At 42.5% G+C, this 16,499-nt stretch overlaps 2 protein-coding genes across 4 annotated transcripts in view; both read left to right on the top strand.

Moving 5' to 3' along the window:
* Window positions 1-5,186, top strand: part of LOC121861361 (zinc finger protein SNAI2-like) — a gene marked incomplete at its 5' end in the record, with an annotated part of 24,279 nt that extends 19,093 nt beyond the window's left edge. Inside the window, one exon of the mRNA XM_042359009.1 lies at window positions 2,439-5,186. Coding sequence (XP_042214943.1) covers window positions 2,439-2,839 — 401 coding nt within the window. The remainder of the gene's footprint in view (window positions 1-2,438) is intronic.
* Window positions 5,187-8,233: 3,047 nt separating this feature from the next.
* The window catches only part of LOC121861532, a 40,148-nt gene continuing 31,882 nt past the window's right edge, over window positions 8,234-16,499 (top strand). For 2 of the 3 annotated variants that reach the window (XR_006088041.1, XM_042359368.1), the window contains exons 1-2: window positions 8,234-8,711; window positions 15,950-16,055. Coding sequence is in view for 2 of the 3 variants with exons in the window: in XM_042359368.1 (XP_042215302.1) it covers window positions 8,682-8,711; window positions 15,950-16,055 (136 nt within the window). In the remaining variant the exon portion in view is untranslated. Of the gene's footprint in view, window positions 8,712-12,099; window positions 12,313-15,949; window positions 16,056-16,499 lie in introns of those variants that run through there. The other variant, XM_042359367.1, reaches the window with a different exon arrangement.

Raw genomic sequence — 16,499 nt, 5'->3', positions numbered from 1 at the left:
ACACACCTCCTGCTGCTACCATCCTGCCACACACCTCCTGCTGCTACCATCCTACCACACACCTCCTGCTGCTACCATCCTACCACACACCTCCTGCTGCTACCATCCTACCACACACCTCCTGCTGCTACCATCCTACCACACACCTCCTGCTGCTACCATCCTACCACACACCTCCTGCTGCTACCATCCTACCACACACCTCCTGCTGCTACCATCCTACCACACACCTCCTGCTGTTATTTGATCCCACACACCCTCCTGCTGCTACCATCCCACCACACACCTCCTGCTACCATCCTACCACACACCTCCTGCTGCTACCATTCTACCACACACCTCCTGTTGTTACCTTCCTACCACACACTTGCTGCTGCCACCATCCTACCACGCACCTCCTGCTGCCACCATCCTACCACACACCTGCTGCTACTACCACCATCCTACCACACACCTGTTGCTGCCACCATCCTACCACACACCTGCTGCTACTACCACCATCCTACCACACACCTGTTGCTGCCACCATCCTACCACACATCTGCTGCTGCTATCATCCTACCACACACCTGCTACTAATACCATCCTACCACGCACCTGTCCCTGGCCACCTCTCATGTACCTACTGCGGCCCACCTCTGAGATTCACACCTGTCAGTGGTGATTTCTCACACACCTGTTGCTGCACACCTGGCCTAAGTCACTGTTGGGAATGCTGGGGGGTTGCCCATTTTTCACTACCTCGTGTGTAAGGTACTGAGGTGAGATGTGTTAAGTTCTAGGTTCAAGAAATGACAATATGTTTCACAACAAGGCCATGTGGCACACGCTGCTGATGGATCACTTTAAATCATCCCTACTACAGCTTCAGCCACTTAATCCCTAGTTATGAAGATACTGTCATTCATCCTGTGTTAACAAGAGTAGCCAACTCTTCAGATGTACCGTAAATCTTGTTCTGTGTGGGATTGCCAAGTACTGAGTTCTTGACAGCTTTGGTTACAAAGCTGTCACTGAGTAAAGTGACTATATTAAATAGGGCCATTAGTCATTGTATAAAATAATATATATATATATATATATATATATATATATATATATATATATATATATATATATATATATATATATATATATATATATATTTATTTATTTATTTATTTATATATATATATGTGCTGATAACCACAAGGAAAAAGAAAACACGAAGTTCCCAAGCGCTTTCGTGTAATTCACATCTTCAGGGGTTAGTACAGACTAAGGAGATGAAATTCAATGTGGACAAATGTAAAGTACTCAGTATAGGAAATGTAAACAGGGAAACCAGTTACCAGATGAACAACGATGCCATTGTGGAATCCGACTGCGAGAGAGATTTAGGAGTAATGATAAGTAGGAATCTTAAGCCAAGTAAACAATGTGTTTTTGCTCGTAACAAGGCTAATAAAGTACTTGGGTTCATACAAAGGAGTGTTAGTTACAAGACTAGCGAGATCATCTTAAAATTATATCTAGCACTTGTGAGACCTTACCTGGATTACGCAGTTCAGTTCTGGTCACCGTATTACAGAATGGATATAGAATCCTTGGAAAGAATCCAGAGGAGAATGACAAGACTAATCCCAGGCATTAGGAACCTTGAGTACAGAGACAGGTTAAAGCATCTTAATTTGCACTCCCTCAAGAGACGTAGAGCGAGGGGCGACATGATAGAGGTGTATAAATGGAATTCAGGGTTAAACAAAGGGGACATTATAAAGGTACTCAAACTATCCAACCAGGAGCAAACTCACAACAACGGTTTTAAATTAGACTTATTTAGATTTCGGCGTGAAATAGGTAAACACTGGTTTGGAAACAGAGTAGTGGATGAATGGAACAAGTTACCAAACATCAGCATTAACTTGAATACGCTGGATAGCTTCAAACATAGGTTGGATGCTTATATGAGCAATAGGTGGTTGGGTATAAACGGGACTGCCCAGTATGGGTCAATAGGCCCGCTGCAGTTTCCTCCATTCTTATGTTCTTATAACAAGGTATATATATATATATATATATATATATATATATATATATATATACAGAGGAGGGTGAGATCAAGTCCACAATGGTCAGGTATTAGGTAATGACCCTACTAATCTTCAAAAAGCACCGCAGCAGTCGGTAGTCAGGTCAGAGGGTAAGATGACCTAACCTTCTCACCTGGTTACAAATCTTCTTCTTTGTGGTTATCAACATATACCTGGATCACGCGCACCTACAGTGATTTACTTGTAAAGTTTTAGATATGTATGACAATTTATATTACAAGCTTTCTATTTTGTTACATTAGCATCGTCAATAACTGTGTGGTTAATAGTAATGTTTTATTATATTTTTTATTTAGCTAACTGAATGTTGTACAGATCAGAGACTCAGAGCATATTTTGATACAGGTGAGAAGCCGTTCAGGTGCAGTATGTGTGGGAAGGCCTTTGCTGACAAGTCTAACCTGCGAGCTCACGTCCAGACCCACTCGAGCATCAAGCCCTACGCCTGTACCCGCTGTGGCAAGTCCTTCGCTCTCAAGTCTTACCTCTATAAGCACGAAGAGTCTTCCTCCTGCATGAAGTTACACCGAGCTCTGAGTCGCGGGGGCGTGACCCCCCGCCCCACCACTCCTTCAGCAGGTCCCGTGGTGGTAGGTCACACTGACCTACCCCGACCCACCACCGTCCTACACCAGCCCCAGCAGTCCATCTCCGCTGGGCTCGGGGGCCGTGTCGGGGTTCGACCTATGCACACCGTCACTATTCTCCGTACAGCACCCCACGTGCCCACTGCGCGCGCCCATTGACCTCTTCACAAAACTGCGCTGCCTTGTACACACTAACTTGTTCAAAATTCCTCGCTGTAACATTCAACTGTCTAAAGACAAGAGAGACAAGGTACAGGCGCTCCATCGCAAATGACATATAATTTATGTTACTCTGATATAAGAGTCAATATAATTTAGTCTCAAATGAAACAGCGTAGGCCTTCGCTAGGTATGTGTCAACTGAAGGAGGTCGTGTGTGTGTCAATGGTACTTATACATGATACTAGTCGCTATCAGGTTTTGGGACTTGCTGTCGTTATGTAGGAAGACGTTTATTTGTCGTAAGTTACATGACATATTTTATGATAGACTATTGGGCTGTGGTCCAGATGCTTAGTTGAAATGACACAGAGGCGCGCCACAGCAGGAGTGACTGTAACTAACGGGGACTGGGACATGTGATAGGGTGAGGATGGGTGACGGATTGAGAATGAATGACTGGGGGTGGGAAGAGGTGACGGGCTGAGGATACGTGACAAGGGGTGAGGAGAAGGGACGGAGTGGAGAGGTGAAAAGGGGGTGGAGGTAAAGTAAGGTATGACTAGGCAGATGAGGAAGAGGGACTTCCCATCATATAGGGTTGAGGGGGACCAGCACAGACAGCCTGTGCTCGTAGTACTAAAGTAGAACATTTAGATTACATGGAATTTGCATTTGACTATGTTGGGTACTGTTTACAATGTACTGTATATATTCTCTCCAGTTTCAGTAACTTTAGCAAAAATGATGAACTAGAACAGTTGCAAAATTATTCGTGTAATATAATTAATCATATAAATAATTAAGGTGTAACATGGGTCCACTAGACCTTAGTACCCGGGGCTGGCAAGCAAGTACGGCCTATCAGGTCGGGCTGTCAGGAGTATGGCCGTGGCCTGAGGCGGTGTGGGCGTGTGACCAGTGCCGGGGGTGGGGAGGGGGGGGGGTAGTAGTGTTGTAGCTAAGTAGACAGTAAGTCTCGGATGGGGTATCTAGTCAATAGTGTGCCACACAGTGCCACGGGTGAGCCGGAGTCCAGGACCAGGTCATGGTCCCTCCAGGCTTCCCAGAATTCCTTATGTGCCTGTAGTAATAATCTCTGGGACCACGGAGTATCTTGCTTTTTTACCCTTTGTATTAATTTGTATAAACCTAGAAAACTTTATAAAAATGTATGGCGTAAGTACTTAAGTTTAAATTAAGTGTGATGGTGAGATGATAAGTAGCTCCGGCGGCCACAGATCTTGGGCATCCCTCCCACACTGACAGATAATTGGAAAATATCCTAGTGTCTCGGCCAGAGAGGCAGAACTCGGTTTAGAACACAACGGTGAAAACAATTATATTCTCAGAGCTTAATTTGCATTATAATACAATGTATGGAAGGATACTATTCATAAAAAAAACTAACACTATCCTTGAGTTACAGTTACCCGCATGGTAGAATCATGAACTTTATTCATATACACTAATTTGTAAGATATTAGTTTTTGTGGCCATGATGAACAGTATACGTTGTTTTAATTGGTCATGAGTTTCAACGTGCATCAGTCATCCCGGAACACTGAGACCTACACTTCTTGTTCTGCAACAACACCATTTGTTTATCAAGGGAAAAGGAAAAAAAAGATGTGGGTTTTGCCTTCACTTTCAATTTCATGATAGGCATATTTAAAATATTCAACACTGTAAGTTAGTGGGATGAATCCCAACACAGGCAGCTTTGACCTTGTACACCTAACCAGATGGTCTATCTTTGGTTTTATCAGCGAGGTTAAGGTTTTACGAACCTGGCAGTTGCCGAGTCCATGCCAATTCTTTTTCACAGTGTTCTGTAACGACTACATTTAATTCATAAATATCCGAAGATCACAGTTGAGGAACATAGGAAATGTTTCCCGTCAACCGCTCTTCTACTCACGAGCAAAGACTGACCCTAAGTTTTGCATTTTCAAGGAAACGATTATATCAACATGCATGTTGTGGAATGTTTATAGCACTATATCTCTAACTGTGATGATAACAGTCTGATAGTAAAGTAAGACACGTTCAATATGTCATATTTAAGCGATGATGGTATGTGGTATGCTTTCTTCTATAGATAATACTGTATCGTGATGCTATCAACATGGCGGAGGGACCCTGGTTGCCTCTTGAGCTACTTTGCTATGTACATATTTTTCGTATTTATATTATTTAAATCACGAGTAAAAACTCTGATTTTCTCGACTTTGGTATGATGCTTTAAATATCTATTTATTTATCATATTTATACATTTTTTATATTAAGTCCTTTTGTATTTATGTGTGTGTTTGAGTGCAGACCGAGCCTACAAATAAAAATTACCCACACCATTTTTTCTTTGTCAGTTCCTATGAAGTCCATGTAATGCCCACTCCATGTCAATTTTTTTGTGATGTCACGCTCCATCAATACAAGAGGAGAGACTAACACATAACTTCATGCTCGCCAAGGTGTCATACTTTTGCTTTTTTACTTTGTTCCTTTTCGGCACTGATCGGCTCGTTAGCCGCTTGGGCAGTAGGTCACGTTTCTGTTACACACTGTTGGCAAGTACTGGGCATGCACTGGCTCCTGAATGTATCTGAACCTGGACCAATGTTGGTCAAGTCTGGTCTTGCAAGAGCTCACACTCGGTGCCGTCACAGCACTCTCTGGCAGTTTGTTCCAAGAGTTCACAACTCTCACTCCGAAAAAGTTTGCCCTCGCAGTTTTCTGGACTTGTGGCTTCTTCAACCTTGAGCTGTGACCCCTTGAGGGGCGGGCGTCCTCCATCTCCGGCTATGGATACTCGACTGAGTAGTGCCCCATTGAGATGTTTATAAACTTCAATTAGGTCACCCCTTGCCCGTCTGTAGTATAAGCTAGGCAGCTACAAGCGCTCTAATCTCTCTGGGTAACTGAGGTGCAGAAATGCAGGCACCAGTCTGGTGCCCTTCCTTTGGACATTTTTAATCAATTGACAGTCCCTAGCATATCTCGGGGACCAGACGGGGTGACAGTACTCCAGGCGGGGAAGCTCCTCACTCTTGAACTACCTTCTTATAAGACCTACTAGTTTAGTTGCTTGTAGAATGATTGTATGGAAATACTTAACGCAGGGGCTAGCAAACCTATGGAACGGTCTACCAGCCCAAGCTGTGGAGGCGAGAGTATCCAAAATAGCCCTGGACAAGTTTATCAAGAACAATGAAGGAATCCTATACAGACTACTGGCCTCCTTCCCTCAGCATGGCCACCTTAAGATGAAGTGTCCATTAAGCAAGTTAGAAAAGATTGAGACAGTCTATTCGGTATCGACATATAAGCATTTAACGTGGATGTACAGTCATAGACAAAAGTTCACTCCCCGTGATGAAACTGAATCACGGGAATGAGTCTCCGAACTGATTTACCCTGACTGTCATCTGGTACGAGTGTGCTGTTTTATCTCATTTGGGGTCGATACGGCTACAGTCTGGAAGGAAGCGAACTTCTGACCCCAACTGTACAGTACATTGTGGAGTCAGTACAGTACTTGTCAACAGTGTGTAACAGAGCCAGTACCTGCCAACATCAGTTACCCAGAGAGATTAGAACGCCTACAACTGCCTAGCTTATACTTTCGACGGGCAAGGGGGTGAACTAATTGAAGTTTATAATCATCTCAGACGGCACTACTCAGTCGAGGGTCCATACCTGGAGCTGACAGACGCCCGCCCCACAAGGGGTCACAAGTCAAGGTTGATGAAGCCACAAGTCCAGAAAATTGTGAGGGCAAAATTTTTTGGAGTGAGAATTGTTAACTCTTGGAACAATCTACCAGAGTGTGTTGTGATGGCACTGAGTGTGAGCTCTTTCAAAACTAGACGTGACCATAACTGACGCAAGTACAAATACATTCAGAAGCCAGTACATGCCCAGTACTTTCCAACAATGCGTAACCGAGACGTAACCTACCGCCCAAGCGACGAATAGGATAAAGGCAAAAGTAAAACAAATCTCGATATTACAACAACAAATTTCCAATGTTGACACACACACACACACACACACACACACACACACACACACACACGAATTAATTGTGTGCGACTCACGTAAACACTTAGAGGTGTTGTTTTTCCTTCATTTCTATCAGTACAAAGTAATCAGTAGATATCTTTATCATCACAAAACATCATCAGTCAGACATAAATACGAACACGATACAGTATACATACATACTTATTACTTTCTTGGGCAAAAGTACCGTGGCTATACAGTATGTTTTTCCCGTTTGTCTTCGACGTGGCCATCGTTCCTTCACGTCTCAAATTACACTGACATTACAATAGATTTACCTTTTCCGTTGTTCTATATAATTCATTACATTTGGTCCAACTACATCCATTCTCTCACTTTTAGAACATGCTATCTTCTTCTTACCTCGTAAACTTTCAATACTCCAAGCTCCTCAGGGGAAAACACTGACAATTCATAAACACCCATCTTGGCACTTCGTTGTATTACCGTATCTTTTTATGTACAGTATTTCAACAGCTAGAACACGTGTTTCTGTCCTCTAGTCAGATAATTGTTTTTATATATACTCGTATATTTGAGAATCTAAAATTTATTTTGTAGCCTTGCAGTTTACCGTCCCTGTCACCACGCGGTCCGACTAATTTCCCTAATGTACCCAAATGTAGCCGCAATGAAGTCAAATAATGGTCCTACATGAATAAATCGGACTGCTAATCACTTCTCGACTAGTATTTGGAGTCACAAAGTCACAAAAAATTGGAAAACTTACTTTAATCTGAGTTAATAGATCGCGTGCATGTACCGAGGGAGCGAGGAATTACCCAAATGTAGCCGCAATGAAGTCAAATGATGGTCCTGCAAGCGTAAATCGGACTGTGAATCACTTCTCGATTATTATTTGGTGTCATAGTCACAAAAAATTGGTAAACTTAATTTAATCTGAGTTGTGTTGGGTTAGGTTAGGTTAGGTACATGCACTCGATCTATTAACTCAGATTAAATTAAGTTTCCCAATTTTTTGTGACTTCGTGACACCAAATGCCAGTCGAGAAGTGATTAGCAGTCCGATTTATTCATGTAGGACCATTATTTGACTTCATTGCGGCTACATTTGGGTAATTAGTCGGACCCGTCACCACGTCTCCCATCTCCACACCCACATTCATTATCTTCATACATGGCGATTCTTCCCTCACTACATTTTTGTCTTCAGTGTTATGAACTGAATGCTGGCTATTCCCACCATATAGACTACAGAGCGTAGACCTGTACTATTCTTGGAACAGGCCACTGATACAGTAGGTAAGATACTGGTGATAACAGATAGTCCCTATACCACTGATAACGTCCACACTAATCAAGGTTATTCAGGAACATGTATGTGTAGCGCCGCAGCAGCAGCTTTAGGACTATACTAGGGTATTGTGGTGCAGTGACGAGTTCCCGGGGCTACAAGAGTAACAATAACAAGTCTCTGGGACAAAACTAAATGATTCACATACTACCAGGTGTTGTCTGTAGTGAAAGATTCACAGCACCACAGGTATGTAGTAAGAATGCACTAAGCAATTCGTAGTGTATTTGTTCTGGTAAAACAGCCGGGAATTCGCAGCACAACGAGACACGGCAGACAAAAAATCGTAGCAGTGGTAGTGTATGAAGGACAAGTGAAGACCACAATATGCTGTATGAAGGACAAGTAAAGACCACAGATAGTGTATGAAGGATAAATGAAGACCACAAATGGTGTATGGAGGAGACCACAAGGAGAACTGGGAGTCGTATTTGTGATGCAGACACGAAGTCAGCAGCGGTATGTGTGACGTCACAGCCATGGTGGGGCGGGTGAGTATTATCCTACAGATCTTAAACTTAAGGTTATTCACAAAACAAGTGAGAAGGTGTATCAATTTGTCATTTGAATATCAGTGCTATTTCAACGCCAATTTTATGCCGTCGTCTTTAAATAACTGATAAAAAAATAAACCAGTCAAGGCGGCGGCACACTGGGTTCTTTCCTCCCAACATGTTCGCCGTTTTTGCTGGCCGTTGGCCTGACGGCCCAGCAAGCAGCAGGATTTCGGCTATAGCTAGAAATGGAGGTAATTATTCATGACTAACCCGAGGCCGAAATTGATAAAAAACGATTTTAAAACTCCGGATTTTCATTTTCTTTTTATTCCCGCAGTGTGGACTGTCCCTATTTAAAGGAACAATGCCAGGGTCTTTGAACAATTAAAGGGTCTCGTTGTCTATATCCCTAAATTCGCAAATTACTTCCATATAAGACCGACGACAATCTTCACATGCCATGCTGAAAAAGAAACTCTTGGCATGAGTCATTGCTATCCACATACCCCAATACTGAGATCCTCTACCTAAAGGATTTTAATGTACATCACAGAGAGTGGCATGGGATGACCTTACTTAATGATCTGAAACAAATAATTAAACACCCTACACGTGTTCCTGATCGACACGATCAACTTACTAACATTTTTTATCTTTGTTTTACCTCTAACCCCCTCACACTATTCATACTTAATTTCTGTCCCCTTAGGGTCTTCTGATCACAATCTTATTTTTATTAAATCAAACTGGGCACAACCACCTTCCCCATCCCCCTCTAAACGCCAAATTTGGCACTATCGGAGGGCAAACTGGCAATCCTTGCGAGAATTCTTTACCGACTTTCCTTGGGATAAATGTTGCTTTTCCACTCGGGAGGCCTCGGTATGTGCTGACAGCATTGCTGGGATTATACAGGGTGGTGTGAGCGCATTTATCCCATCTTCTACCAAAACTTTCACTTTACAATCATGGTTTGATTGCTCCTGTTCTCTTGCATGTAGGGAGAGAGATAGGGCGTATCAAGTAATGAAACTATCTCCTCCTATTACCCGCTCCTCTTTCATTACTTAGGAATCGTTGTAAGGCTATTCTTCGTACGGCCAAGCGGAATTTTATAAAAAGAAAGACCGCTGTCCTGACTAACTCTTCTTCTCGTAAATCCTTCTGGTCCTTCACCAAAAACATCTGTAATAACTTCTGCACTTCCTCTTTTCCTCCTCTCTTCCGACCTGATAACTCTATAGCCAACTCTCCCTCTAATAAAGCCAATCTCTTTGGCAGCTTATTCTCCTCTAACTCCACCTTATACGATTCCAACTCCATCCCTCCTACCCCTGCTCTTCCTAATGAACCTATGCACTTTCCTATAATCTCCACTCGTAAGGTTGCTGGTGTGTTATCCAGGTTGGATGTGAGTAAGGCGCATGGACCGGACGAAATACCCCCTCATGTTCTGAGGGAGTGTGCTGAAATTCTGACCCGTGAGTGCCCGTCTCTTTTGCCTTTGCCTCAAAACCCAAACTTTTCCTTCTTCTTGGAAGCATGCCTTGGTTCAGCCCATCCCAAAGAAGTGTGACCATTCTAATCCCTCTTAACTATCGCCCTAACTTCATTCCTTTCTAAGATTCTCGAAACTATCTTAAACTCCCATTTTCTCCGTCACCTTGATCGCTTTTCTCTTTTGTCAGATCACCAGCATGGCTTTCGCCAAGCAAGATCTACTGGTGATCTGCTCTCCTCCAGTACCCATCTTTGGTCATCCTCTCTTAGGGATAATGGGGAAATTTTCGCAGTGGCCCTCGACATCTCCAAAGCATTTGACAGGGTATGGCACAAGTCTTTGCTTTCTAAACTTCCCTCTTATAGTTTCTCTCCCCCACTTTGTTCTCTAATTTCTAGCTTCCTTGAGAGCCGATCCATGGCAGTTTTGTCGAGGGATCGACCTCTCGCTCTTTCTCTACCAATAGTGGTGTTCCACAGGGTTCTGTTCTTTCACCTACTCTCTATCTTCTTTTTATCAATGATTTACTTCACACTACGACTAATTCTATCTATTCTTATGCTGATGATTCTACTCTTCACTCTTCTTCACATTTTTCCCTTCCCTCGAATTCTCAAACTAGATATGTTTCTAGAACTGATATCATTTCATCTATCACTGTATATCTGTGCAACATCTCCGAATAGGGAGGTAGAAACTTGGTTAAATTCATAAGTAATAAAACTCAGTATTTACCAATTACACTTTCCAAATTACATGATTTCCCACCAATCACATTTCAGGTTGCAATCATTCTGCCAAGTTCTAAAATAGATATGCTAGGCCTCACCATTTCCTCTAATATGTCATGGAAGCCACACATCCACAACATAGCTAAAGCTGCCTCCCGAAAGCTGGGAATGCTGTACAGATGCCGCACTACTTCACTCCTGAGCAGTTGCTTCAGGTTTATAAGGGATTCATTCGTCCTAACTTGGGAGTACTGCTCTCATATCTGGGTTGGCTCTTCATCTGTCCAACTGTTAGATAGGGTAGAATCAAAGGCATTTCGTTGTGATAGCTGTTTTGGTATCACATTAATTGTTTTAAATAAGTTCTGGAACTCTTTAAGTGGCAGGGCTTGATGTAAACACTTATTGTTGTTTATCCTTTATTGGCGAAGCAAATATGTACACAGTTCTATCCTGTTATGGATACAATTTGAGATAGCACTTAGAGTTATGTCCTCTTCCCTGATCAAGTGGTTAAGATCTGTCTCCTCCTCTGAGCACGAGAGGAGAGAACGAAGCATGGGACCGAGCTGGCTGTTTTGATTCATCAGCTGACCTACGCTCGACCTCTGTGATAGTTACAAGCTCAGTAGTGAATAATCGTTGAAAAACTCGGTGAATAAGTTGGTGTTATTCATTTAGGTGAATATTTATATAAAGCAAAGGTGCTGTTATATCGTCTTATTGACTCTCCTCCTTTAGTTGATCTTTCTTCCCTTTCCCTTCACCACAATGTTACTTCACTTTCTCTTTTTACAGGTACTTTAATGGGCAATGTTTGGTGGATTTGGCATCCTGTGTACCGCCAGCAAGGCCGTGGGCTCGTAACACTCGTCTTGCCCGCAGTGCCCACAGTTTCTCCGTGGCTGTCGGTCACACTAGAATAACCCGTTATAGTACATCCTTCTTTCCTCACACAGCCAAACTGTGGAATGCTCTGCCTTCTTCTGTGTTTCCATACTCATACAATCTGTCTCACTTTAAAAAGCTAGTTTTCAGGTATCTTCGTGGGGTAGATTAATATAATATTTTCTTTTCTATTTTTAATTTATTTTAACTCTTATTTTTCTTCTGCCCCTAGGCCCCGTTGTGGGTCGATAACCTGTGCCCGGGTGGGCTATTCCCCGTGTAAAAAAAAAAAACAAGAAAAAAAAACAGGCATTAGAGGCGAAGTTAAAAGGATGTTCTACGCCACGTCCTGCCCCTCTCCTCACCATGCTTATCCAGCAAAAAATGTTTTGCGATTGTCTGTGGACGTAACAGTAACCAGTAGACAAAGATGACAGAAAATCCACTATTACAACGAACATCCGCGTATATACCGGTAAACAGAAAATAATAATAAAGAGTGAAATGTAGGAATAAACTCATGAGGTGTTTTCCTCAGCCCAGTCAATCTGAGTTGTGTATGATAGATTAAAGCCAATACACTTGCTTAGAGCCCCGCCATAGATGTGTGTTGGTTCATTATTACCTATAATTTGAGCATCTTCATATTTGCTCAGAAGTGAGATAAGTCTCCTACCATTGGTATTAGTGGTGGGGTCACCTAATTTCTTGTGCCTAGTATTCAGGTCAACAATTAGGACAGTGGGTTCAGCGTTTAGCACATTGAGTGTGGAGTTATCCATGTGGATAGTGATCCCATGGTACTGAAGGTTGGTAGTCTTTTTGAATACAAGAGGTACATGCGGTAGTGACGAAAAAACATATATCAAACATGTGTGAGTAGAACTAGCATCATAATACATATAATTGAGCAGACTGGGTGGGGGCTTACCATTAGGTGTGAGACACTCCTGCAGTCAACTTTGTGGTGTAGGTCAGGGTATCGTTTTCTGAGGGATGAGATGTTCCAACTCATCACCTTCACCTCTCTATATCTTTGTTTGGTATTACCACTGGCCATTATGTACTATATTTGGAAAAAAGCAGAAGGCACTGTATGATACTGTTTTTTCCATGATGCCTGTCCCTTCTGCAGGCAGGATGCTTTTTAATATTTTTAAACATTCCTGGAGCATGACCTGCTCACCAGTTGATCTATTTTAGTGGCAGACATCAACACACTTTTTTACACTCAACATCACCACCATTTTCTGTTTGTGTTTGTTCATCACTGACTATGCCCAGAGGCATCAATAAATTGTTACCAGTATCACTGTTTTCCTCTGCGTGGACACTAGATCCTGATGGATCATGAGTTTCCACATCTGGTAGTGACATTTGAATGTCTTCAGTTTGATTGTAATCTTTTCCATAGCTGCTGCTGTGTTGGTGGTGTTTTTTCTGTAGTGGATCGCAGAGGTTCTTTATCATATCAGTTTGAGCTGCAAATTGAGCTTTAAATTCTTTAATTTCATTTTTCAGATCATTGATCTCTTCATTTTGTGCGTGTTCACGGGGCGTGTTGGCAACTACCTGTTGTATCAGGACGCCTGTGTTGCCCCACGCAGATCTTGCGTTGACTGCTGGTGATGATCCTGGAGCTTTGGTGGGGAGGGTGGGCCAGAGGTTGGCCGTAGGGAATACCCTAGCAGCATGGTGTTTCTTGAGACCTGCCTGGGTGGCGGGTCTGGGCGCTGAAGGGGCGTAGGAGCTCTGGGATAGCCAGGGTGTCATACAGGCACTCCATCTGTTTTGCAATTAATACACCTTTGTTGAATGGCTCCCCCTTGAGCAACTGTATTTCTGCAAGCCTGTGTTGCATGTTGTCATGAACAGAGACCATACCACAGCATGGTAGTGGAGCATAATCGGGCTACAATGCCCCAGTGTTGACAATTGTAACACCACCCGGAAGGAGGGTGATAGAGAGTTACTTTCAGAGTCCGACAGACACCATTGACTCAAATGGTCTTGGGTGGGTTCCCCAAGCCAACCCAGTCTGCAATGACTGCGTTCTTGCCCGAGTCCCTTCGTCCTTCTAATGACGGGATGAGCTTCTAGTAGTGTAGGGGGCTGGTATTGGTCGAGCCCTATGATTAAGATGGTTTTCTTGCTCGATGGTTGGGATGATTGTTCCATGGTTATTCCCATTGTGTTATTGGTGAGGAGATCCTGCATGACTGCTGGGTCGTTTCTAAGCAGAATATGATCTTATGAACTGACTCTGAACTGAAACTCAGCGTCTGGGTATTTATACTAGACTAGAAGTACAATAATAGCTTTACTAGTGGTTTTCTGATTTTCAACTCTCAATATCTCGGTTACGAGTAAAGACCGCCAAAAGTGTCATAGATGAAATTCGTCATGTGTTTGTCTGAACTTATTAGTAGTAAAAATAAAATTCAGTATCGAATTAAGTCCTCTACTATAAATTGACTAAAAGGTGAGTGATTCTTGGGAGGTAAGTGGCTCATGTAGGAGGTAAAGTGATTCAGAGGGAGAGTTCCACAAGGGCGGATGACTCACACCAATGACTTTTGGTACTGTAAACACTACTTTTCCACAGTGTGTGACGTAACATCTACTCCTAGCACTCGTTGCTCATCAGCAGGCATAACAACATTAATAATAATACACACAGAGATATCAAACTCAAATACTGTACACAGACATATAGTAATTAGCACAAGTACACAATACATCTACATACAAACATACGCACGCTTTTATAAACAAACACTCATTATGTACAGTATACACAAACACATGCACTCAGTGTACACAGACACACTCATGTACAGTGTTGTATTTACAGTACATACACACACATGAGGTCCCTCAAAACACCATCTGTGAGGGAGCTACTACACCACGTGCGGCCCCTCCTAACACCATCTGTGAGGGAATTACTACACCACGTGCGGCCCCTCCTAACACCATCTGGGAGGGAGTTACTACACTACGTGTTTGCTGTTCAACACGTACAATCCTACATTAATCTGTGTGTTCACTGTATGTTCCTTTATCTTTCTCTAATGAAGGCTTTTGTTAAACCACCAATGTATGTAATAAGTCATTTATGTCCAATGTATATTTTCAGCCTTCTGGCTGCAGAACTTTTTCAATAAACCGTTAATTATTATTATTATTATTATTTACATGCACTCATATACAGAAACACACCCACACCCCTTTCATATACAGTACTCGTACAATACAGTACTGTACATATACTGAACAGTGTACTGTATCTTGCTTCTTACATATACTATACTGTATTGCACCGTATGTCTTTAACCTGGTATTAATCAGTTGTATAATCCTTGCACCATTACTTTTTTTACACATAAGATCCATTACTTAAGCAAATCTGACCTCATGAGTGACAATCATTATGCTTTCGTAAGTTTGACTGGTGACCAGTCCACCGATGAACAAAAACACGTTTAGCCACCCAGCATTAATTCAAAATAGTTAAACACTGAAGCCACAAGTTTTGTAATACTGCACTGTATACTAATTGTCTGGGAGTTGTTGAGACTTGTGCCCATATACTTTGTATATTATATATGCCACCACCAAGACCCCAGGTATAAAAAGGGAGTGGTTGAACAGTACTAGGGTATACCATATATGTTTATACTGAATAACAATATTTTCTAACGTTATCTTTCTCAGCCAAATGTCAGCAAAAATACTTTATAACAGAACTGAGGATTCCTTTTATCTGTCTAATATGTCTGAGAATCACCTGAAGAATCTCCACCCCAACTTATTTCACCTAAAGATAAACCACCATAATGCTAACATAACTTAACCAAACCTATCCTAACCTCATCCCTCAAATACAGTAGTGTTCGGGTGATTAATATTTATGTTACATAACCTGGGGTGAAGATCCTTCTGGTGACCCCTGTATCCTTTAGTGCTTTCTTAATTGAGTTTATGAGATTCCCCTAATTCACGTGCAAACAACTAACAAAAACCTAATAACAAGCTAACCAGTCATGCAAACAACTGAAATAAATCTAACAACCTAATTTACTGACAACATTTTCTTTCTTGTGTCACAGGGGAAATGTATGCGGCTGTTTGCCATCTTCGTGCTGTCAAGTCTTCTAGCTATCATATCCCTCGCCAGGGTCCTCGCACATGCTGACTCTTCCAGACACTTCCTAGGTGAGTGTAGTACCAAACTCACTACGACACTCTCTAAAACCCACCACTCTTCCACCACACCTACCACCATCATACCCACCATGCCTCAATACCATCCTCTCCACACCTACCATTCCTCACTACCATACTCACCACATTTGTCTACCACACCCACCCTGCCTCACTACCACATTCACCACTCACCCCATCCACCGTGCCTCTTTTCCATACAATACTTACCACACTCACCACACCCCTCTTCCACACCCACCTTGCCTCTCTACTATACTACACCACACCCACCATGATTCTCTACCATACTCACCACACCCACCATGCTTCTCTACCATACTCACCACACCCACAATGCCTCTACCATACTCACCACACCCACCATGATTCTCTACCATACTCACCATACCCACCATGCTTCTCTACCATACTCACCACACCCACCATGCCTCT

Source organism: Homarus americanus, unplaced genomic scaffold (genome assembly GCF_018991925.1).
Source record: "Homarus americanus isolate GMGI-L3 unplaced genomic scaffold, GMGI_Hamer_2.0 scaffold24260, whole genome shotgun sequence".
In the NCBI taxonomy this organism is placed as follows: Eukaryota; Metazoa; Arthropoda; class Malacostraca; order Decapoda; family Nephropidae; genus Homarus; species Homarus americanus.
This window is presented reverse-complemented; position numbering and strand designations above follow the sequence as displayed.